General features: G+C 38.0%; 1 protein-coding gene across 8 annotated transcripts in view; it reads right to left on the bottom strand.

Moving 5' to 3' along the window:
• BNC2 (basonuclin zinc finger protein 2) overlaps positions 1-26,844 on the bottom strand; it is a 415,572-nt gene that overhangs the window by 323,550 nt on the left and 65,178 nt on the right. For 5 of the 8 annotated variants that reach the window (XM_081282134.1, XM_081282132.1, XM_081282136.1 and 2 more), the window contains exon 2: positions 21,532-21,621. The exons of the other annotated variants lie outside the window; for them this stretch is intronic. In XM_081282134.1, the coding sequence (XP_081138260.1) occupies positions 21,532-21,621 (90 nt within the window). The remainder of the gene's footprint in view (positions 1-21,531; positions 21,622-26,844) is intronic. 8 annotated transcript variants of the gene reach the window in all.

Here is a 26,844-nt window from a genome sequence, read left to right as displayed (position 1 = left end):
AGTCCATAAGTCTTCCTAAAAGCATTTTAATTTCTAACTCAAAGTGACAGCCTCTGAGAACAAGGGACTTGCAGCTACAGTAGCTGAAACATCTTTTGCTAAAATCAGCAACCTTTTTTTTTTATCAAGTCTAACCATGAGAATCTGGGGTTCTTGGAGGAACCTTTCTGTTCATCTCTGTGTATGTTCTTATCAGCTACCAGGCTTAGTTTCGCCTCATCATTCACATACATACACACCAACTGATTCTCTACAAAAGCCCCTTTCCTCTTGTGCATTTTCTAACAGTATATCCTTTCTATTCAAACACAAATAATGTGCCTGCCAGCCAGCTGAAGGTTTTATATTCCACCCTCCAAGCTATCAAATGGAACTTCAAACCTGAAGGTCCAAATTTCCAGTACGCTAATAAATACAACTACTAGATATACACTGAACTGAACCTGGATCTGATGAACCAAACATATCCAATGACAGTTTCAACTCCCATGATTTTAAAATTTCTCTCTCACCCCATCCTTTTTTTTTTTTTTCTGGGCTCAACCTTATATTTTAGCAGACCTGATATACAGACCATTATCTATTCTGTAGCTCTCATTCCCAACGCCATCTGGTCTATGACTTCAATGTTTATTTTCTCATTTAAGTTTTAAATCCCTAACATGATAAAACCTTAAAATAATGTCTCTTTCAAAATGACTTTAAATACTTATTAGAAACATAAAATCATTAAATTATGATATTTGCAATATTGTGAGCATGTTTAACCCTACCTAACATCTTCCCAAGATTTAGAAGTTGGAAGGACAAGTCCAGAAAGATCCAGCAGCAATCACTCTTTTTCTACAAGGAACCTAAGAGCATAAGAAATTTAAGGAAGTTGGGAATGGTAGCACACACGTGTTGACTAGGTAGGATAAAGCAGGAAGATCACAAATCAGAGGCCAGCCTGGGTAACTTTGCCAAATTTAAAAAGGGCTGGCATGGGCTGGGGATATAGCTCAGTAGTAGAGTGCTTTCCTATAGCTTGTACAAGTCCCTGGGTTCAACCTCCAGTAGTAAAAAAAAAGGGGGGGGAGGGCTAAGGGTATAGCTCAGTTGTAGAGCACTCCTGGGTTCAGTTGCCAGTGAAGGAAGGAAGGAAGGAAGGAAGGAAGGAAGGAAGGAAGGAAGGAAGATTTAAGGAAGCTTGCCTTGGGTTGTACAACCCAGAGCACTTTAACTCCGGGTCTTCCCCACATCAGACTACAGATGTATAACCAGTGTCCCTGCTGTGTTTTGCCAATTAGAGGTTTTGTATGTTTTTTAATTAAATACCAGACCTACTAAAATATCATCAGTATTATCTGCCATACATACTACTGTAAAGAGAAAATGAACATAGATAATAACAAAGAGTACAGATAGACTAAAAATTATTTCTATGTTCCTTTATAACAATTATCCTCAAAATCTGATTTCAGAACCAACAGAATCTGGATCATCTAGGAAATCATTAGAAATGCAAATTCTCAGGCTTTGGGGCAGATCTACATACTCAAAAAATCTGAGGAGAGGCCCATCAATCTGTGGTTATGCACAGGTGATTCTGATGACCCTTAAGTTTAAGAACCATGGCAGCATTAGAATATATGATATGACTCACTTAAATTCATATTAAAATTATTTAAGGTGGCTAATATTTCTTAAGGATATAATCAACTGGATTTATGTTAAAAAAAAGAAGAAAAAGACACAAATAGACAAGAAAAAACAGTGCTGGATTTAAAATAACTTTATAGATATCCTAAATTAGATCAATAGACAATTGATTGTAAATATGTATTTTAACTATACTACATAATACAAACTTTTTCCACTAATTCTTCTATTTGGAAGAAAGCAAGTACTCTCCAAATTAATAATAGAATTCCATAGTTGAGATCATGTCATGAAAAATGTAACAGTAAAAATTTAATCCTAAGGATCAATGTAAAGAAGCCTCCTCAACCAGTATCAAGGAGTAATTATTTAAAAGTTAACAGGTCAGCTGGGCATAGCGGTACACACCTGCAATCTCAGCAACTCAGGAGGATCACAAGTTCAAAGCCAGCCTCTGCCACTTATGAGGCCCAAAGCAACTTAGAGAGACCCCACCTCAAAATAGAAAAAAAGGGGAGGGGGCTGGGAATGTAGCTTAGCAGTAAAGGGCTCCTGGTTTAATACCCAGTAACAACAACAACAACAAAACAATTGTAACAAATCAGGACTGTGGTGTGGGGCAGATAAGGGCAAGAAAAGGGGTATCTGCCAAGGTAAATGGAGTAAGGGAAAAAAGATATTGGAAAACTAGCACAAGATGAACAAAATAAAGAAGTGTAAAGAGGGACATTTTGCTGCTTGAGTTATAACATTACAAAAGATGGAAAAAATAAGAGGAGCAAGTTTGAACTGGATCTGGCACTAAACCTCAGGGAAATTATTTCATGAGAACTATTAAGTGAGGAGGTAAAAAGCAAGTCAGAAGCACTCATGACTGCAAAATCAAAGAAAGCTCAATCTGGGGCTGGGTGTACAGCTCAGGGGTACAGCACCTCCAGCATGTGCAAGGCGCTGAGTTCAAATCCCCAAAACCCAAGAAAAAAGAAGCACTATTTATAATAGTAAGGGTTTGTATATAACTTATGCAAACCTAAGAGTTCGCTCAGAAAGGACTGAGGACAGTAATAATGGCACTCCCATTAAATGGAATTCCAGAAATAATTAAATAAATCCATCACATTTAACAATGGAAAAAATATCTAATAGGCAAATGAAAACAAGCAACTACACAAAACACATAGTATGATCTACTTTCTACTTCAAAACTCATACACATACAGATATTTATGTGCATAAAGTCTAGAAAACTAAAAACTATAACAGCCACAGCAGGTGTTCAGATGACAATTGAATTTTCTTTTCCTTGTTTCTCTATTTTCTAAATTTTCTTGCTTTCTAAATAAATAATTACTTTCATAATGAGGAAGTCAGAAAGGTACATACACACAAAAGAAATTTCTAAGGAAATAAATGACATTCTCTAATGGCAGAGACCCCACAGAATATTGCTGCCAGGTAGAGGTATTAGGGCAGCATCAAAAACAATATTCTGAGACAAAAATATAGATTTTTAAAGGAAAACAAACAGAAAATCCTAACCGTACAGATCATGATGCTGCTATAATGTGTAAGTCTCTCTTTTCAGTAAAAAATAAAGGTGGCATCATCAAACTGACCTAAGCCATGGCATTCAAAACAACAATCCAAATAAAGAATGGGAAGGACACAATTTACTGAGCACACATCATACGGCAGTACTTTAGCAAATGATCTCTTCATGACTACTTGCAAGGTGTCTCCTCTATTTTGTAGATAAGGCTCAAAGGGGACAAGTACACTTCTGATGCTCAGTGCCCCTAGAGCTCTTGCCTAGATTACCGGACTTGCAGGCCAGGCTCTGTCCACTACACCAGGCTCAAAAAGGGGACAGGCTCACACAGTTCTCAAAGTGGTAACGGAAATCAGGGATGCCCAAATAACTTCAGAAAGGATTCCAGAGCCCTTTATTAAATATAAAATAAATATTATACTATGGGGGGAAAGGGAGCAAGGAGCAAGGCCCTGATGAAAGGAGACCATGCAGACTACGTTAAGGACTTCTGACCTCTGAGAACAAATGGCATTTTTAGTGAAAATGCTCCCTTTGCCTGTTCTGGAGGGTGGTAATGGTAATGCAACGATCAAACAAAAAATGCTGGTTAGACAGTTCCCAGGGAGGCAGAGAGGAACTAGGAGACAATAAGTATTCAGGAGATAAAAATGGCAAAATCTACTGGTTGAGGTGATATTCTCTGGTATTCAACAACCATACAAGCTTAAATTCTAAATGTAATTACATATAGTTTCAACATTAACAAGCCTTGAGGCCATCTCCAATTTGGAGTTTTGCAACTTTAGTTCTTCCTTAGCTTTTGCCTTTATAATTGTCACCTCCTAAAACTAATTGAGTTATTAAAAAGTTTTTGATTTGCCAACTGATGGATAAAGAAAATGTAATATATCCACATAAAAGAATGTTATTAAGAAAAAAAAGGAATGAAGTACTGGTATATGGTACAATATGGATGAATCTTGAAAATACATAAATGAAAGAAGCCAATCACAAAATATGATATATAATCGTTTGTACGAAATGTCCACAATAGGCAAATCTATAGAAAAAGAAACAAGAAGCATGATCATCTACAGCTAGAGAAAATGGTAATGCTGGAAGATGACAGCTAAAGGTACATGTTTCTTTCTGGGATTAATAATAAAAATTTTCCAAAATTGAATGTGATGATGGTGTACATACTGTGAATATACGAAGAACTAATGAAACCAGTAAGAACACCTTAAGTAAGTGAACTGGGTAAACTATAACTCAACAGAGCTTTTGAAAAAATAAAGTATTTGATTTTTGGTTTTTTTCTTTTCCTTTCTTTTTTTTTTTTTAATTTTCAGATACTGAATACTATGATGTTAGGCATTTAGTAGACACAGGCTGGACATGGTGGTGCACAACTCTAACCCCAGGTACTCAAGCAGCTGAAACAGGAAGACTGCAAGTTCAAGGCCAGCCTCAGTAAATTAGTGAGACCCTGTCTCGGATTAAAGAATAAAAAGGGGCAGGAATGTAGCTCAGTGGTAAAGCACCCCTAGGTTCAATCACCAGTACTACAAATGAATGAATAAATATATTGAACACAGGATGAACAGATAAGCACAACAGAACCTCAGCCCTGGAAGAGCACAAATCTCCCAAAAGTAAAGCCCCTGAAAACTGGGTGATTCCTACACATGGTCTACCTGGTTTTGTGAGAAAAACTGCCTTGACATCTTTAAGAAATAAAAAAATCTTACTTAAGAAACATTCCCACTTCTCTTTTGATTCTGAACTCCACAAAATTTTATTCCTCCACATATACTCCAAGTCATTAACCAAAAGGTAGGTTACTTAATCATTCATTTAAGAACATGTTCTATAAAAGATATAATCCCTGTCTTTAAAAAAATCAACTCTGGATAAAATACTTTTAGATATGCAGGTACTCTCTAGAAAATTGGATTCTCTCTCTCTCTCTCTCTTTCACACACACACACACACACACACCACACACATTTGGCATTGATGGGGGTCCAACTCAGGACCTTAATGCATGCTAGGCACGCACTCTACCACTGAGTTACACCCTCAGCCCCGATTTCACATTTTTATTACCAAGTAACTAGCTTTAAGTTTTATCCTCAGTGACAAAACATCTAGTATAACTTGTGCTTTTACTTGTCCAGATTAACGGAGATTCACTTTCAAATTTGTTCTACAAGCAGGTTATCTCGGAGACCACCAGTGTAAAATGCCAGATTCAAATTTTCAAATAAATGAATATTTCTGTTATGGGGTCGGGGCAGAAAGGGAAATCAAACAAGTTTGTAGTCATTTCTCATCTTTTCAGCAAGTAAAATGTAAAGGAAAATTCTTCTGATCCAGAATGAGAGTTCCAGTTATCTGAGTTCTAGTCGCCCAAAATTTTAACATACTTCTAATGTGCCAAGTTCTCTGTTGACTCTGGGCTTTGGCCAGTGCTGCTCCTTGTGCCAGGAGTATGCTTAGCCACTATTCCTAAACCTTTTCCACTGGCTAACTCTGAAGAACAGGGAAGCAGAAGTGTCACTTCCTCCTGGAAGTCTCTCAGCACCACTTCTGCATGTGCTGACAGGTCTCTGATCTTTGGGTCCCCATAGCCCTTAGCATTTGTCCTAGTATATGCCACTATTGGTGCCTAGTTTCTTCATTTTCTCCCCTTCTAGATTCAGTTACTCTGAGGGCGAGAAATGTTTCTGTTTTGTTCCCCACTGTATCCACTGTAGTTCCTAGCACAAAGAGTGGACTTGACAAGTATTTGGGGGGATATATTAATGAATGAATGAATAATTAAACAGTCTGTCTCAGAAACTACATAGGACTAATTCTAAGAAGCATTTACTCTGAAGTAAACCAGGAGTGTGTGTTTCATATACTGAAACAACCAGAGTGTAACCACTCAGTACTTTAAGTACAGGCAGGTCTTATGTTGCTCCTGTTTTCAGAGTTCAAAAATCTGAAAGTATGACTCTAGTAAAAAGTTAAATATATCCAATAGCAGAGTACTAAATACGTTAATGTCTTAAATACACAACTTGCAAATAAACAGAAGTAAGGTGCAATTAAGGCAGACAATTAAAATAGAATTATGCCATATTTCCTGAACTTGGTTGGTTCCCAAAGATCAAATTCAGATGTTGCTTTTATTCGTAGGCTTTGAAAATGTAAATAAAACACTCTGCACATTGCTCACCATAAATCTTAACTTACCATTCAAATTTAATCTAAACACAAACATAACCCTAAAACCTCCTCCAGTCCCACAAATACTCAGACAACCAAAATCTGATTTTCAGGACAACAGTTTTATTTTACAAGTACAACATTCATGCTGAAGAGACAAATTATGCAAATAAAAATGGTTTATGCTTGTATCATATCTAAGCTTATACTTCTGCATACTACAAGGTTCAAGAGTCCACAAATTTACCCAAAGCTCAGGTTGTCTAAGGAAACAATTTCACTATTTTAGACAAATTTAATATTGATTTAGATTTAAGATCTATTTGGGAAGAGCTAACAAAAGCTTCCAACAATATGCGCTGCTTTATATTACTTACCTAACACCTGATCTTAGTATCTATACAACAAACTCAAATTAAAAATTAATTCACAAATCAAGCCTCTACTTTAAACTACTACAATATCCACCTTCCTTGCATGCTTTCTAGAAATGTAAAAGTAATTCAAATGAAATATTAAAGTCATGTTCAAACTGCATCCATCTTCACTAATCTTGGTTGTACAACAACCCAATTGGTCAAAAGTACATTGTAAGTTTTCCAAAAATAAACTTTAAAATTCTTTGAAATTTGTAAAAATTTTTAATACATACTTAAAAACACTGGAATCCTTTTTTAAGAATTAAAAAATTCAAACAGTGACAGCTTAAGTTAGTAGTATAATAGAACAGCATCCAAGTTTCTTTTTCTAGTGAGGTTGACAAAAATTCAAAACTTTTGGTTAAACCAATTTAGAAACTCCTATAGAAAGTGAAGGAAAGCATCACAATAATAAGAAACAATCATGTTCCTCTTTCCAGTCCAGGAGACTGTACTGCTTCACTGTTCTACTAGAGAGGAGGAAACACAGGTCCCAAGCCTATAGCTGCTCAGTGTCAACACTTAAGTGTTTGATGTGTTGGGAGGGATGTGGCCCTAAGGTCTTTGTATGAGTTTGTTGTGCATTTTTTTTTCTGAGTATTTGGGTACCTACGACTGGTAAAAATAAGAAAGTGCTCTGGAGAATTTCTTAAATCTAGTTTGGAGCATTATATAACAAAGTGATAAGTGCCTCAACAAAAGGACTACAAAATAAGAGGTGGACCTGGGAGACAACGTGGCTGTCACGTTGCATATAAAGGGAGAGAAGCCAGTGGCAGGGGAACCTGGCTTACACTCAAGCAGCCTTGAGCACACAGTCAGGGCTTACTCTGACCAGACTCTGGAATGGAAGGAGTTTGGGGGCTGAACAGTGGTTACATCAGAGATGCTTTTAAAGCCTCCAACGCCAGCAGGCGGAGTGTCCTGGAAGAACTTGAAGGTGATGTGACCAGTGACTGTAACAAACCTAGAATGGAGCATTGAGAATGAAGAGGAGTAAAGGAGTGATAGGAATTCACTTACAAACCAATCCCCAGCCCTCCAACTCCACAGCCATCATTTTGAGACTGTTCTGTTTGGGGTTTTGTTTTTTTGTTTTTTAAGGGGTGATTCCAAGAGACAATGCACAACAATCTATTTAGGGTCTTGCAGAATAAAGGGAGTAGGGGAAAATTTTAAGCCTGTGAGATTAAGAGAATCACTGCATAGAATTTCTTAGAGACAGCTTCCAGGATTTTTTTTTTTAAGGGAATATGCTTTTACTTTAGAGAAAGAACTATAACCTTAAACTCAATGTACAGAACCCCAGTCTGGATACCAATAAGATTAGTCTGCCCATGTCTCAAAGTATTCCACAGGCAAGGTTTCTATCAGGGCATTCACCTACTGTTTCACACTGGACTGGGGACTTTTCTGCACTTCACAGAGGCCAGAATTATAAGAAGTTATACCACAACTGAACGGATTTAGGCCACAGAAAAGTAAGGGGGTTAGGAGATGACTTAAGGTGATGCAGATCTTTGCAATACATGTCTTGAAGAGTGGGGGCAGGCTGGTAAGGCCTAAAGCTTGCAAACTATGAAGGAATTTCTTTTATAAAAAGCATGCAGGGGCTGAAATGTAGCTCAACCGTAGAGCACATGCTTAGCATCATTGTGTGAGGCCCTGGGTTCAATCCCAACTCTAAATAATAATGATAATAATAATAGAAAAAGCATGCAAAAATATATATAAACTTTACAAAAATGATGACCTCATAAACAAATTTCCAGGGCTCTTCCCTGGGCCTTGAAGGTAAATATACCTCTGGGCACATGGACCTATTTGGAAGAACAGTCCTAGCACTCAATGGCCATGCTCAAGAGCCATCTGAGGAAACAGTGCAGCAATCATGAAATCCCAGACACCTTTCCTTGTGATGGGAAGAAGCAAATGTTCCTGGAAAGCACCAGAAGAGTTAAAATCATCTAAGAAAATGCAGGCAACAAGATTCCAATGGCTCAGACTAGCTGATTGCTCTTCTAAGGATCTCATTTGATGGGGATAAAATACAAAGAGGTACGTGCCAGTTTCTACAGAAAACATATGGGAAATTACCTGAGGAAATTTGCTTTCCTTAACTAAACAAGGAGTCTTTTCAGGTATTTTGAGTTGAAACTGAGGAGCACATTCTTAATTACAGAAAAAGGGGAGAAAAAGAAAAGGCCACTAGAGAATGGTAACCACAATACATTACATTCAACTTCCTGGGTAAGTGGAAGAAACCAGAAGGGGTCTTAAATTTTAATATACAAAGACCCAGTACAGAGTGAAGGAATGAAAGGAGAAAAAGAATCAAGTTTGTCTTCCTGAAAAAATCTGCACTCAAGAGTGTTTTGTGGGATGGGGGTTACTGGGGATTGAATCCAGGGGTGCTCTACCACTGAGCCATACCCTCAGCTATTTCTACTTTTTATTTTGAAACTAAATTGCTGAGACTGGCGTCAAACTTCCTATTCTCCTGTCTTAGCCTCCCAAGTCACCAGGATTACAGGCATGTGCCTTAACATTCAGCATAAAAGAGACTTTTAAAAAAAAGAATCCAAACATTTTTTACAAATGAACTTATTCCCCAAACTATGGCTCCTCAAAATAAAGTTATAACAATTATGAAATGTAAACTGGTGAGGCAAGAGCTCCCTTTCCTGTCTAGATGCCCTGGGTCAAGGTGCCACAAGAACCGATGCCTGGGGCGAGCAAATTAGCACCAGTGAATCCTGTAGATCTGAACCCCAACTGAAGAGAGGGGGAGGCACCCTGCAGTAAGCACAGAAGACTGACACAGGTTGGAGCCCAAGCAATGATGACTGTGATACAGGTGGGCCAGAAGGATCAAAACCACAAACACCAGCAAAGTCTTTGATCTGCATGCAAACCTACAGTGGTCCCCTTCTCCTCCCCCATCCCCAAACTCAACTCTATCCAACTGGTTGGACAGGTTCTCTCCTCCCTTACCTGCTAATGGGAAGAGACTGAAAAGAGCAAATGGTCAGCAATCGATGATTCAAGAGGACAGGTTAAAGAACGGTTAACAGTCATTCCCTTGAGAATAATAACTGGGAGAGGGGACAGGAAGACAAATTAACACATTCCCAGGCAAAAGAGTGGAGGCCAAGGGAATGGACAGAATTAAACACCAATTGTGCCAGTCTGCATACTTCAGCAACATCTCTCTTCACTGATATGAAACTGACATACAACAAGACAAAGGTCTAAAACTTTCTAGAGCCCTGGACAGGAAGAGAACAAACTCTTTCTCCCTCAACATCTGTGATCTTGAGCCAGTCAACTCGAGTCCTCTCTAGACTTCAATCCTTTTAAGTGTAAAATGAAGGACAGAGAAACTAAATATTACTGGGGATTGAACCCAGGGACACTTTACCACTGAGTCCCATCCCCAGACCTTTTAATTTTTTATTTTGAGACAGTGTCTCACCAAGTTGCTTAGGGTCTTGCTAATTTGCTGAGGTTGGTCTCAAACTTGTGATTTTCCTGCCTCAGATTTCTGAGTTACTGGGATTACCACTGGGATTACAGGTATATACCACTGTGACTGGTAAGTAAATTATTTCCCTTGACTCCTTCAGGTACTACCAGTTCAAATGCAGCATGATTAAAATACAGAAAAGCATGAACTCCGGAGCCAGCCTGCCTGGGTTTGAATCCCAGCTCTGCTGGCACTAGCCACCTGACTCGGCTAGTTACTTGACCTCCTTAGGCCTCACTTTGTGTTCCCCACCTATAAGAGAGAAGAATAATGCTCTTTACATCTCACAGAGCTGTCCTGAGGATGAAATGCTATATTAGCTATAATTATAGTCACGGGTTTTTCTTTTTAATTTTTTAGTCGTTGATGGACCTTTATTTACTTATTTGTATGTGGTGCTAAGAATCAAACCCAGTGTCTCATGCATGCTAGGTCATCACTCTACCACTGAGCTACAACCCCAGCCCAACAAGCTTATTTTTTATCCAGTATCTTTTGGGTGTAAGCATCTACACCCAATCACCTTTCTCTACATTGTTCTTCTGATCTTTTTTTTTTTTTAATATTTTTTTTTTAGGTATAGATGGATACAACACAATGCCTTGTATTTTTTTATGTGGTGTTGAGGATCGAACCCGGGTCCCACCCATGCTAGGCGAGCACTCTACCGCTGAGCCACAATCCCAGCCTTCTCTACATTGTTCTTCCTAGCATGGGCAACCACTTCCCACCACTTCCCAGGGTGCTTCCTCTCCTAGGCCAGAAATAGACCATATTAATTAAGCACAGAATTCTCCTCTTGACCTGATGCAGCTTCAGAACCACACCTAAACTGTATGCACAAAAGATGAGACCAGCACAGCCTAAAGATAGGTAATATTATGCTCCTTCACCTATGTTCCTTCTTTTCATAGGGTTCAATCTGGTTCAAATGCTGTACCCTCAAAAAAATACAATTCCAGAAGCTGAGAATGTAACTCAGTGGTAGAGCATTTGCCTAGCATTTGCAAGGCCCTGGATTTGATCCCCAGCACCCTGCACACACATAAAAACAGTTTCATGGAACCCCTTCTGGCAAGAAAATAAAATTATTAGGATCTTTACAAAAGAGAATCTCTAGCCTGTGGCTAGTTTGTGACAACAGAACTCTGACCTGAAGCTCCAAAGACCAAGCAAACCATAACTTTTCTAGTGATATTTTTTCTACTACTACTTGTGCAGATGAACTGAGTTAGCTGACAGTCCTTGAAAAAATGACGAGTTGATGCAGCAACAGTTCCATAGTCCAAAAGCAAGGCAATGGGAGCAAATCCTTGGTGGTGATGTGGTAGGATGAAGAGAAAAGGGAACCCTTTAATTAAGCAAGAACATGCCCAGCAAATTTGATTTAGACATAGATCAGAGGATAAGGAAGGAGAGAAAGCAACTCCATCATACACACCACACCCTACTGGGCTCACCTCAAGATAACCCCAACAATCTTAAGCCTCAACATGTCCAACATGCAGGGCCTCCTGTTTCCCACCTGTTGCTACTCCTATAGGCCCAACTTAGGGTGAGACTAATTTCAACTCCTATATAATTCTCAAACCAAGCCCCTATTTTGCAGCCCTACTCCCTCTACTCCATTAGCAGCTGGCTAAGTTACAACAAAAGCTCTCTCAAATCCATCCTCCCATCAAATCTCAGATAGTTCCAAAGGCTCTTACATGAAACATGGATAAATCTCAAAGTATCATGGTAACTGAAAGAGCCAGGCTTAAGATTACATACTGTATGATTTCATTTATATGAGACTATGGAAAAGGCAACTCTATAAGGGTAGAATACAAATCAGGGGGTTCCAGAGTTTGAGGTAGGAGGAGGGATTAGTCCAAAGCACGGAGGGATTTTAGGGGTAATGAAACTGTTCTTCATCCTGATTGTGGTAGTTTCAGGACTTAGGTCAAACTATACAGTAAAATGTGTCAATTTTATTGTGCATAAATTATACTTGAGTTTAAAAGAAAATTGGGGAAAATCCTAAAAATCTGTTGCCTATAAGTTTCATGGCATTGCTGATATGGCTGCTAACTTGCTGGAGCACATACTCCAGCAACACTCAACTTTTTTAAATGTCCTGTGCTCTTCATGCAGAAGTTTCTTATCACCATCCTCCTCTTCAACATAGCCTTTCCAAACTAAGTCCCCCAGGATGTCTCTTTGTCTCTCCCACCCCTCATATTCCTCAGGCTATAAGTTGGATGCATTTCCTACAGGACCTTATGATGCCTGGCATTTCCCTTGTCATTGCGTTCAAAGAACTCTATCACATATATCATAGGCTGTAGTATAATGATCTTGTCTCTCTCTCATCAGTGAACTGAAATGTAAATTCTTTGAGAAAAGGACTTTTTTCCTACATGTATATATGTATTCACCCTGGTACATGACAGACAATAAATCTATGTTGGAAAAAACATTTCCTAAAGGTATGTTTTCTGTATACATCAGTGTATCCCCATCACTTTTAAAACTGCCTACTTGGCCCAATAAATTCAGGCATTTTGCATTGTAATATAAAACTATTAAAATGGTCATGCAAGCTGAATCCATGCAAAGCCATCTTTTTGTTTGTTTATTTGTTTGTTTTTCTTTTGCAGTACCAAAGTACCAAAGTTTTGTGCATGCCAGGAAAGCTCCATACCACAGAGCTACATCAGACTTTGTTTTCTATTTTGAAACAGGGTTTCTCTAAACTGTCCAAGCTAACCTTAAACATGTGATCCTCCTGCCTCAACCACCCAAGTTGCTGGGATTACAGGTATGTGCCACCACTATGGGCCATGAAAAGCAATCTGAATAATCAATTGAAAAATTATGATTGTTCTATGACTCTTAAAATTTTTGTTTTCAGAACATTAAAAACTTTCTATCTGCTATAAATGTAAAGAAATTTTAACAATTAAAATATCTAGTGTACTGTAATTTAAATCATTAGAAACTCTGAGAATTGAAGTGTTTTATTTATTTTGGTGGGACTAGAGTTGTGGCTCAGCAATAGAGTGCTCACCTAGCACGTGTGAGGTGCTGGGTTTGATCCTCAGCACCGCATAAAAATAAATAAATAAAATAAAGGTATTGTATCCAATAAAAATAAGTATTTTTAAAAAATGTTTAAAAAGTGTTGGCCAGGCACATTGGCATATACCTGTAAGTCCAGCAACTCAGCTTGAGGCCAGCCTCAGTAACTTAGTGAGATCTTACCCCTCCCTGCTACAAAAAAAAAAAAAAAAAAAAAAAAAAACAGCATATATTTCAGTATTGGATTCAATCCTCAGTACTGAAAAAAATTTTTAAAGTGCTTATAATAGTAGTTTGAATAATGCTGTTTTCCTCCCACTTTATATCTTCCTATGTCTTGACAGGCTGGTATAAGTTCTAAGTTTGCATTAACTTCCAACATTATATCCTTTGTGTTTTCCCACTCATATGATATCTCTGAGAGTTGCTTTAATTGGAAAAACTTTGCCTGATCCTTTCCTCTGTTACATCTTCATTGTTCTCAATATGATCATTCTCCTAATTTATATCAAGTCAGTTACCCATCACCAAGTTCCCCTGACTGCATGCATAAAGACCACTAACAGGGTTGATGTTCCCTTGGTCAGCAATTTTTCTCCAGAATCCTAATTACAATTAGTTCAAATTTCACTTTCAATGTGGACATTTTTCATTTCTTTGCTGCACTTTGATCTTTGTTGACCAATTCCTTCTTTCAATTATCCATTTTTATGAAATGTTACACAGGTTTACACAGGTTTACACAGGTTTACTACAGAAAACAAGTAGGCAACACAGCTACATGCTTTGCTGTAGGTATATGAACCATATAACAGAAAGAGCTTTATACAACTACCATTCATATAATGTGATAAGTAAAAATTAGACTATACTAATGTAGGAGGACTGACATATTTAATTAGCCACAGGAAAAGAAAATTATGTATATTGAAACCGTGTAAAATGAAAAATATATGTATTTAATAAACAAATGATGTTAACATGAATGAACTGGGACACCAATGGGCTACATTAAAGAAACAGGAATGATGCCCTTCCTGTCTATATCTTCTGATAACGCCACAGAACTAGGGCAACTTCCTAAAGACCCAATTCACAGTCAAGTGTAACAGATTAGAGGAAAAATTCAGACTATAATTCCAACTGTTACTAATAACAAAATAATATACTGACAGACACCTGTGTTTCTGTGACATTCTCTATAAAATAGAGAATACAGATAAGACAACATCATCTTCTTCAAGGGTGGTTATGAAGACCAAAGGAGAAAATTACTTAAAGTATTTCTTTAATTCCATTAGAGGGGCTAGGGTTGTGGTTCAGTGATAGAGGGCTTGCCTAGCACGTCTGAGGCACTGGGTTCGATCCTCAGCACCACATTAAAAAAATAAAGATACTATGTCCATCTGTTATATAATTACATTAATTATATTAATTATTTTTTTTTTAAAAATTCCATTAGAAAGCCAGACTCGGAAAGTCAAGGGCTGAATGTTTTCTCTCATATGTGGAATCTAGAGAGAAATAAGAAATAAAAAGGGGGGCTCTCATGAAAATAGAAAGGAGAACAGTAGAGTGGAGGAAGAAAATCAGGGGGAGGAGGGTGAGGAAGAGGAGAGACTGCAAAATGAAATCAAGTGAACTTACGCCATGTGCATGTATGAATATATCACAATGAATTGTACTTATATGTATAATTATGATGTACCAATGAAAAGAGCAACATATAAATACATAGAAGGAAGGCAAGTAGAGGAAGGGAAGGAGGAGAGAATATGGAAGTCCTGGGGATTGAAATGGCACAGCAAATTAGCTGGGCGCAGTGGTGTACATCTATAATCTCAGCAGTTTGGGAGGCTGAGACAGGAGGATCGAGAGTTCAAAGCCAGCCTCAGCAAAAGCAAGACAACTCAGTGAGACCCTGTCTCCAAATAAGATACAAAATAGGACTGGGGATGTGGCTCAGTAGTCACGTGCCCCTGAGTTCAATCTCTGGTATCCCCCCCCCAAAAAAAAAGGAAGAAAGAAAGAAGAAATGAAGCAAATTATAGTCCATGCATGTATGATTATATCAAAATGAGTTCCACTATCATGTATAGCTACAATGCACTAATAAAAACATTTTTAAAAAATTTTTTAAAAATTCAACTAGATACTATCATATCCTCTATATGCTTAGAATGCACCAGGCACTACTATAAGAGTTTGCATGAATTTTCTCATAGGATCCTCATGACAACCTACAAGGTAAGTGGCATTATGATCCCTATTGTATAGAATACCAAACATACACAGAAGTCAAATAACTTGTCTAAGAACATGCAAACTGTAAGCAGTGAAGCCTGAATTTGAACTCAAGAGTACACCTACAGGCAAGTTCTTCAAAGCTTCATCACTAACTCATTTGCCTTTCTCAAAAAGGAAACCATCACTGAGAAGGTTTATTTAACACCGACTCGGAGGTGTCACACAAATCTTATTCACTACGACTCAAACGTCCAGTGATTCCACTGAGACATTTTCAGGTTTCTAACAAAAGGACAAGGATGTACAACATCCACAGATCTGAGCAACAAGGAAGACAATTCCAGACTGCAGAAGGAGGCAGAAGAGTTGAGTGGAAAAGCTCAAATAGATCCAGTTATTTTGTCCTAGTGAAAAGAAACATAAATACCAAAAGAGAACCAACTAAGAAATAAGATTCATTTTACAGGAATAGGGAAAGAATTGTATTTATCATGAGTGTGTAAAAAAAGAAGAGTGCTATAAAAACAAGATATGTAGAGCCAACAAACTTCATTGACATTTTCAGTACCACTGACCCTGAAAGTTAATAACACTGCTTGCCGAGGTCTGATTTCACAAGGCATTCCATATGGAACAGGAACGTGAGAGCCTAATAAGGATGTATGATTCAAAAGCAAAGGGATTAGTTAGCTAAAATAAGTGGATTCCTCTCTAAATATAATCCACTCATAAGGACATTTAGAACATTTGTATCTCATTAGGAGTATTAAGTGAGAAAAGATTCTCAGTACCAAACAGTCCTAATTATAATGCATCTTAGGAAATAAAGTGAGGTTTCTTAACTAAAACAGAAAATGCACTGCAGGAAACAGCTTTCATATAATAACAGAACTGTCAACAAAGTCAGACTCCAAAACAAACCTAACTGTGAAAACTGAATAACCACTCTAACAACACCATGCTTTTTTAGATTATTTCTCAATACTTCACAGTCTTCTTTCTCTTATTATCAATCATAACGAGCCAAAGTAGAAATAAGATGCCTCAGCAAAGACTGCCCGATTTATAAACAACAGAAACGAACTGACAAACCAAACATCAACTTTGTCTGCCCATCACAGCCCTCACCAAGACGTTACAGTGGTGAGAACGCGGGGATTGGCAAGATGTCTCCCGGGTGGTGAGCACTCACTTTGGGAAGGCTCAATTCCAGTTTTCAACCCCACTAAAAAGGGATACATGCCTTTCACATCTTGAAACAGAAAACTGTTTAGCTGATATATAGTGGATTGTGTGACTTAGTTACAGATTATAAAACAAGAAGTCAGAGGTGGAGCCCAGTGCCGGGTGTCGATGTCACAGGCTCCACCTTTCTTCCTGCCAGGTGTCCTCCTCCTGCTGCCAGCCTGGCCCATTGCCTCTCTGAGCATCACAGCCACATTCCAAGCAGTCATTTGTTTTTCATTCCACATGGAAAACTTTCACTATCCCACTCCCAGCAGTCTTCCTCTTACAAATTATAGGCCAGGACTTGGCTACATCCCTGCTCATACAACCAATCACTGCTAAGGGAATACAATTATCATTACTGATTTTTTTTTTAATTGATCATGAGATTTCTCTTATCTTCCTTGCTGAGATCAAGGTCTTTCTGTTCCCACCTTCCACCCCCAGACATCTGGAAAAAGAGATATGGGGCAGATGACATCAGTATTTTTAGGTAACGCATTAGTATTTACCTCAATTATTTCAAAATACCACATAACAACTATAAAAGGGCTGCTTTATATGAGGAAGCACCACAGTTAATACCACTATCTGGAGCTGGCTAAGAGAACACTCCACCACTAGACAATCTGGGGGACCAAAAGGCAGTGAACTATTTTACTTGTTTGGTGAGTAAAAGCCAGTAGATCAAAGCACTTTTTAAATTGTACAATTTCTCAGCCAACAGCTAGAATCAGAAGACATAGTCTAAGTTCTCTTCAACTTTACACCTTCCAACATGATGTAGTTGAACAATCTTACCTAACCTCACCTCTCTTGTCAGTTTCTGCTTAGGGAATTGGGAGAAGGGGGAGTGGGGGAGTAAGACACGAGTTTAGTTCTGTCAATCACCTTTTCTTTTTCTTTCTTTCTTTTTTTTTAATTAGCTGTCCTTTCTCATTTAGGCAATTTTTCCCCTTCCTTGAAAAGCAGTGTCAGGGTCAAGTTATCTGATTGAAGGAAGAAAAAATACAAATACACATACACACACACACACACACACACACACACACACGTGCAAGACATCTTGTGTTTGTGCTTTTCAGCTTATGGTGAAGGGAAAATTCAAATACCTTAAGACACACAGAATGCCAAACCCTCTTTGGGTACATGGACCATTCTTTCTATATCTCAACTTTACAGACAACATTCATCCTGAAATTGGAATCATTACGCTGTTCCCTTTATAAAGTACAAACACAAAACTATGATTTTTCTTATTATTAAGCTAAACCTTATCACACATTCCTCCACAAACGCATCCATATTTGCCACCGCTGTGCTTTGGGCTGTTGTTCCCACACAAACATCTGCTTTGCCAACTAATGCTATCATTTCCATCATCTGAATATTATCAGGTGAAACTCAGAATCCATCTCCAATGTCCCCTTTTCCTTCATGCATGGGAACCATCCTTTAGGGTTCATTCTCTGTTCAGTTCCACTCTCAACCTCCCCCAAGGCCTTTCACTGACCTAAAGAAAAATGCAATTCTTTATAAAGGTCCCCACAAATACTGAGATTGAAAGGGAGACTGGCTGTAGTTGAAGTGGGAATGTTGCCTGCGTCTTTCCTTTTCTTTGAGTCCTTTAAAGCAATGCAGGAGGAAAAGAAAGAGCAGAGGAGGAGGGAAGGCACAAGAGCAGACAGTAAAAGGACTCCATTCCTGACTGGTTTTTCTCTTCTTCAGGGATGCCCAGTCTGCACACATCTACACAACAGAGCAGACACAAACACATAATGACTGCTAATTCTGCCCCCTTTTTTTTTTTAAACACACTCCAGAAGTCACTGCAATACCGGAAACATTTGGGAGACAGAGCCATCTGATGACAATTACAGGAATCCTGGAAGGGAAAAGAATGCTCAGAGAAGGCCAGACGGCCATTCAATTAAGAACCCTAGCTCAGCCCCAGAGCGTTCTCTTCACCCTCCACATCACTGCCGGCAAGAGGTGATGGTGATGCTGTTATCCACAGTTCCAAGCTGATCCCAGGGAAAGGCATGCTCATACACAGTGCTCCAGAGAGGACAGCATGATTTTTGGTTTGCTTGGTTTTCTCATCCTTTGAAGTAGGACACTTCATGACTGTCATGAGTTTGGTTCCCAAGGGTGTGAGGCTTATAGGAACCACAACCTTTACAGTAAGATGACTTAAGAGGCAAACCACTGGAAATGTTAGTACGAAACTAAAACTTTCCAACTTCCTTTATTCCTTGAATTGATCCTTGTAAAATAACACGTAAGGCAGTTGGGAGGTAAAGCCTGTGGTTAAGAGGAGAAAAGGAGCTAACATTTACTGAGCATCTGCAAGAACAAAATACTTTTAGGATTTGGAAACCATGCAAAGGAGATAGCATCCCAAATTTTATGAGAACTAAAACTCAAAAAGATAATACACCTTGGGCTGGTTTTGTGGCTCAGTGGTAGAGTGCTCGCCAAGCACATATGGACCCTGGGTTCAATTCTCAGCACCACATAAAAATAAATCAATAAAATAAATAAACAAGGAAAGGTATTTAAGAAAAAGAAAGACAATGCACCCAATCCCAAAGCTCTTGGAATAGAGCCTCAAACCAATCGGACTCCAAAGCCCATGTTCATTCCACCAAGTTATACTGCCAGTGGGTCAGCTAGTACATAAAACAAATGGAACCAGGATGGCATGAAGTGGCATTAACCTCTCACTATCTAATCAAGGCATGACTGACTTAATTTCTTTATTCTTAAATATTTTATATAGTTTTATGTTCATTTCTTATCCACTAATATAAGTATACTTGCATGCCAATAAAACTTCCACAAAAGTCTGATCTTTCAAATAATCACATCATAATATCTTTTATAACTGAAGTTCCCAATGTAAAGTCCTGGGCTAACAGGACAAAGATACTTAAAAATGTGAAATAGCACATGCTCAATAGAGATGTCCAAAGATACAAGGAAGCAGAGTAAACTGTTCAAGAGGGAATCATGATTCTGGACTGCCTGCTACTTCAAGAGAACTGACTTAAGTGTATTCATAATCACATTTGGTAAATCTTTATGTTAGAATTATAATCAACTCAAACACCAAAAAAATGTACAAAATCTAAAATTAGGGTTTCTAATTATCATTTAATTACGTTCAACCAATGCCTTTTGTGGGTCTCTAGGGTAGTTAAGTGTTAAACACTTGAAATTTCTTAAGTAGAGTCAGAAGTAGAATACTTGCTTAACTGGTTAGAAAAAGCTGGGTTTCTACAACATGGCACCCAACAGAGAACTGCCCAACTTCCTTATACATGGTGGTAGCAGCAGTAATGAAGTTACTCATGGTGATGATGAGAGTAATAGCAATTTTTGGTTATGAAGTCTCAGTGTTGGTCACTGTTCCTAACCTTCAATATCGATTTTTAGATTTAACCCTCTCTAAATTTCGTAAAGGTAACAAATGTTTTTATCTCCATAAAGTAACAAGCACTTGAACTCAGAAAATCTAGAGTTCAGGTCCCATTGTTGGCTCTAATGACTTGAAAATAGCTTTATCTTTCTAAAATCCACCTTCTCAACCATACGGTGGAAGAGCTGGGCTGGAAGCACTGTAGATTAAATGAGCTCTCATGTACTATGAATCGGATGCCCATCTGAAAATATACATGCCCCTCCCAACGCATGGAAAACACATATCACCACATAATCATGTCCTTCAACTTCATTATGGCTTCACAATCTTTCCTAGCACAGTACACCAGGAAGTCATTAATAATCAACACATTCTAGCTTTGAAAATGAAAACACTTGGTCTCGAAAGATGATAGCATCACCTAGTTTAAAGCTAGGTCTGCCTCTGGTAAGTGTTACAAAAGGCCTGGTGTGGTGGATTACAGGCAAATGGGACCAGGAAGGCTGCATTAGGAGCATTGTGAATTCAAGGCCAGCCAGGGCAATGTAGCAAGATCCTGTCTCAAAATGGAAAATGAAATAAAGAAGGATGAAAAAACAATATCGGCAACAACAATAATAAAACCAAAAATAAAAAAGGGTGAAGATGTAGCTCAGTGGTGGTAAAGAGCATCCCTGGATTCACACACACACACGAGAAACAAAGAAAATAGAGAGAGAGAGAGAGAGAGAGAGAGAGAGAGAGAGAGAGAGAGAGAGAAGAATGCGTCACCAAAATCCAAAAGCTAAATCTCTAGGGCTAGGGGTGTAGTTCAGTGGCAAAAGGCTTCCCTAGCATGTGCGCAGTGGTTCAATCCCCAGCACTGGAGAAAAAAACAAACAAAAGCTAAAGCTCACCAGCTAGAAATTTGAACCCCCGAATGAGAAAAGTCAGTTGATACCAGGCATAGGCTGAATAGTCGAGAAACTGTGGTTTCTTGCCACCCCAGAAAGCTGGCTGACCTAAGCACTCACATATCTAGAAAACAAAGGTACAACTCTAGTCAGCCAGGGTGGGGCAGGGGAAATCCATGCCAAGCCTCAGGAAAGGAAGCAGGGCTATCCCACCAAAGAGAAGACTGCCTCCAAAAGGGAAGTGTGGGATATCCACAGGGGGGGGAAGAGGTCCAAATCCTGATTTTCATCTGGCCCTGCTCCCATGTATTAAGTTAATGTTTTAGCTCAGTGAAAGTAATTACCAGCCAGGCTCTGCAATCCATCAATTCACCCTGGGCATTCCTGCTGATTCTTTCTTTGGTCTCTAGGACCCAAGAATCCCTTTTGTTGATCTGCAAGTGCAAAGGAAAGGTTGGTTGTTACTAGTTTCTCTTTCTATTCTAAATTTCTGCCAAGTAATTAGGAATAGAAAATGAACTATTTTCAAGTTTTTTAATAGAAGCTATGGGGGTTAAAGTAGGCATAGCCTCTCACAAAAATAAGATTAAAACCATACATCTTTGACATGCTCCCTCCCAAGTAGAATGGACAAATGTAATTTGGCTCTAGGCTGTGAACTCAGGGACTTGATCCAAATCACCTCCATTCTAATTTAGGTAGTCTGGCAAGAGTAGCTTATTCAATAAATGAAATGTATACGCGTTTACAAGAGATGTTCACATATCCTCACAGCTACCTCTATGGAAAATGTTATCGGCATTCCCATTTTACAGAAAAGGATAACAAAGCTCAGAGGATAAATTACTAGCCCCAAGGTCATATTTAAATTGTGACACAACAATCTCCTAATACTAGATTTCTATACAATTTTTCCAAGTAACTATAATATGGTTTAAAGGAATTCCTCCAACTGGAAGTAATATTCAAAAACCACATAAAGAACTGTTTTAAGTTTTTTGTTGTTGTTGTCGTTTTGTTTTATTTTTTGGTACTGGGTATTGAACCCAAGAGTGCTTCCCCACTGAGGTACATCCCCAGTCCTATATTCTTTTTATTTTTTATTTTGAGACAGAGTTTCGCTAAATTTCTGAGGATGGTCTCCAACTTGGAATCATCCTGCCTTGGCCTCAAAGTCTCTGGAATTATGGTCATGCACCACTGCACCCACTTCACATGTTAAGAACCTTATGAAAGGGTTAGGGATGTAGCTCAGTGGTAGAACACTTGCCTAGCATATGTGAGGTCCTGAATTTTATCCCTAGTACTGGAAAAAAGAAAAAAAAATCAATGAATTAGAAAGCCGTAAGCATCAGTCATGTAATAGGCTCATGTTTGTTTTGCATTCCCCACTTAACTACATAGACATGATAGAGGAAAATCGGAAATCCCTCTGCGGTGTTCCCTACCACTCCCCTGTGAATCCATTTCCATTGCACAACTACACTGATGAGCAATAAAAAAAATAATAAAAACATGCCCACAGAATGTATATACAGGGTAGAAGTGAAGAACCGAGTGGCAATAATGACATCAATGTTGAGTCCCTTTTGCCATTTAAGTTAGAAAGACAACTATTGCCTTGGGAAACCAGCAAGTCCCATGAGTAGGGCATCAAGGACAATACCCATCACCAATCCAACACCAAGTGGCTGAGAGTGCTGTGGAGTCTTATGCTGCCTAACAACTGCTTTAGTCAACAACAGACAACATATACATTGGTGGTCCCAAAGACTATGATGAAGCCAAAAAACATCTAGTAAACACATGGCTGAAAAAGAGACAAGAGGAAAAAACTGCAGAAGATGAAAAAGAACAACAACTCCCAAGAAGATTCACAGTGGATGGTTTTAGCAGAAGCTTCTGAAGATCTCAACAAGCTCCTTAAAATATTGGAAATGTAGACTCTGAAACGGAATGGTTTTCATTAATAGAGAGGAATGTTCATGGTACATTATCTGCTTGCAAGCAAATCTATGATGGGAAAAAAAAGCCATGTAAGCCACCATGAGCATATTTCTAAAAAGAGAAAGAGCTCCTCAAGAAGAGCCTCAGGCAGGCGCTTCGGGGAGGAATTCCAGAAAACATTATTATCATAGAAGAGGATGTCTCCATGTGTTATTGCCCATGAAGACCTTTTAGTGGGGCAAAATGTGGACTTGGAAGACACAAATATTGATGATTCTGACCCTGCATAGGCCTAGGCTAATGTGTATATCTGCATGCTAGTTTTTGTTTTTGTTTTAGTTGTAGATGGACATAATACCTTTATTTTATCATATATATATATATATATATATATATATATATATATATATATATATATATATTTCAGTTGTTGGTAGACCTTTATTTTATTTATATGTAGTGCCGAGAATTGAACCCAGTGCCTCACACATGCCAGGAAAGTGCGCTACTGCTGAGCCACAGCCCCAACCCCACTTTATTATAATTTTATGTGGTGCTGAGGATCGAACCCAGTGCCTCCCATGTGTAAGGCGAGCACTCTACCACTGAGCCACACTCCCAACCCTGCATACTAGTTTTTAACAAAAAGTTTAATAAAAATGTTAAAATTTTTTTAAAGTTTATAAATATACACACACACACACATACATAATACATACATACAATTTTTTTTGTATAGATGTATACTATACTTGGGGAAGTGGGGAGGGTTGTTTGTTTTTTGATACTGGGGATTGAACCCAGGGGCGCTTAACCACTGAGCCACATCCCCAGCCCCACCTTTTTTTTTAAGGTGCAATTTTTTTTAATTTTTTTAAATTTTAATTTGGTATATATGACAACAGAATGCTTTACAATTCATAATTTTTCATATCTCTGGTTGTACACAAAGTAGAGTCATATCTTTCATGTCTTCATACATGTACTTAGGGTAATGATAACCAACGCATTCCACTGTCTTTCCTACCCCTATGCTCCCTCTCTTCCCCTCCCTCCCCTTTTCTCCTTTGCCCTATTTAGAGTTCATTTAATCCTCCCACCCACCCCCACCCCTCCACATTGCAGCATATTATGAATCAGCATCCTTAAATCAGAGAAACTATCCAATATTTGGTTTTTTGGAATTGGCTAATTGCATTTAGCATTACATTCTCCAGCTCCATCCATTTACCTGCAAATGCCATGATTTTATTCTCTTTTAATGCTGAATAATATTTAACTTTGTATATATACCACATTTTCTTTATCCACTCATCAACTGAAGGACATCTAGGTTGGTTCCATAATTTACCTATTGTGAATTGTGCTGCTATAAACATTGATATGGATGTGTCCCTGTAGTATGCTGTTTTTAGGTCATTTGGTATAGACTGAGGAGTGGGATAGCACATCCACAGCCCTTTTTATATTTTTCTTTTTGAGACAGGGTCTACCTAAGTTGCTTAAGGCCTTGCTAAGTTGCTGAGGCTGGCTTTGAACTAACTCATGATCCTCCTGCCTCAACCTCCCAAATTGCTGAGATTATGAGCACCACTGACCCAGCTATGTTTGTGTTTTTAAGCTGTGTATCATTACAAGAGTCAAAATTTTAAAAAATTAAAAGTTTATAATTAAAAAAATTCGCAGTAAGCCACAGATAATTATTAAAGAAATAATTTTTATAGTTTTAGTGTCAGCCTAAGTTGTACAGTGTCTATAAATTCTGCAGTTTATAGTAATGTTCCAGGCCTTCACATTCACTCACCACTCACTCACTCACCCAAAACAACTTCCAGTTCTGCAAGCTTCATTCACATTAAGTGTCCTACACAGGTATACCATTTTTTAAAACCTTTTATTCTGTATTTTTACTGCACCTTTTTCTGTACTTAGAGACACAGATATTGCCTATGGTATTCAGTGCGGTAACATGTTGCCAAGGTATGCAGCTTAAGAGCAACAGACTATATTTATGTAACCTAGGTATGTAGCAGGCTAGGTATATAGTACACTCTACCATGTTCACGCAATCATGACTTGGTATTCTGAAGTCTTCCCATTGCTGATTGACACACGACTGTACAGACCACATGCACATTGTTCCACTATATAGAACCAAAGAACCTGCAACTAGAACTGGCAACCTTCAACTCCTTAGGCACATCAAAATCTGCAAGTACACACATGTACTTTTCATTTAGTAACTCCCCAAGTAATATATTTTAGCTGTAGATAATCCAAAAAGTGTAGCCAAATGTAAAGAAGCAGAAATTAATGATAATCTCAGAGACAATGACTGATAGTATTGGCCTTTTTCCTTCCTGTCTTTTTCCCCCTGACAGCTGGATTTGAAATACTTATTTCTATAAGAAAAGGAAGTATCACTTTGGTCAGGCAGTAACAAAAAGGGCAAGAAGAATAATTTCTAGAAGAAATTAATTCCATTGTATTTATAGAATTAACTGAAATTTCATGAGTAAAATCTTGATGCTAACTACAGCAAAAAATGCATAAAAAAATCCTTTGAGAAAGCCAAGAAGTGTTAGCATCTAACTTGTTCTAGTGCTACATCCACAAAACCAGAAGAAATAATAATCTATATTGAGCACAATGAGATACCATTATAAGAACTTGTTTTATTTTCTGGACCTTTTTTACTCTAAAATTCTATTTTTTTCAGTGAAACTATTAACCCTAATTATTATATCACTGAGAGAAGAACTTTCGCTCACCCAAGAAGAAACTCCATATGGGGGAGCAGGGAAAGCAAAAGGTCCTGTAAGTAAGCATCTAGAGGATACAAAGGAAATATTATCTAAGTATGTTATACATGTCTTTTCTGCACAAGTATACAGCCAAGTAGCACAGCCGCTGTCCTCTATAACTTGAAATGAATAGCTCAAAAGTAAGGCCAACTGAAGAATGATCTGCTTTTCACATTGAAAAATAAGATATTTAAGTGGAACTAGTGACCTCTGAAATGCTAAGAGGACCACTGGAACATAAATATGTTTCATAGCAATTTCATTGATCATGTATTTTTAAGGTACTATTTAAGAAGGGCTCACATAGAAAAAGTACTTTTGTACTACTTACTGCTGAGTAAACACAAGTTTTAAATAATTTTCAGTGCAACAGACCTGGAATTTTATTCCCCACAGCCTAGTGATTTTAAATGCCCTGTGACCCTCTTAAGCACTGCCAACATCAACATCTGGTACCTGCACAAAGAAAATAGACTCTAAACGGTTTTTTTAAAAAAAAAATCTTTCATTTTCATCATGTGCTTTAAATGTTTATAAGATAGTTCTCTTTCTGATATACCAAAAAATAAGAAATTATTCTATCTGGCAGTTGTATTATGTTTTTAAGTAAAAGGGAAAAATAATTACATCAAATCGAGTTGTTGCTAATGTTTTCTCATACCTCCTAAAAGAAGAGTTTTTAAAAATAGAGGTCTTTGACTTGAGTGGATACAAAAGAACCCCAAAATTACTAGTATTATTGCCTCATAAATACATACAAGTATAAAAAGGGCTTCAACATCCAAAACATATCTATCCTCTTCACAATTCTTTGTACTTCTCTGATTTTTATTTGTGTAAATTTTTTAATGATCTTTAAATTCCTCAAAGATTTTCCAAAAATAATATTGATAGGACTATTGATAA

Source organism: Spermophilus citellus (assembly GCF_964194105.1).
Source record: "Spermophilus citellus genome assembly, chromosome: 2".
Taxonomy (NCBI): Eukaryota; Metazoa; Chordata; class Mammalia; order Rodentia; family Sciuridae; genus Spermophilus; species Spermophilus citellus.
This window is presented reverse-complemented; position numbering and strand designations above follow the sequence as displayed.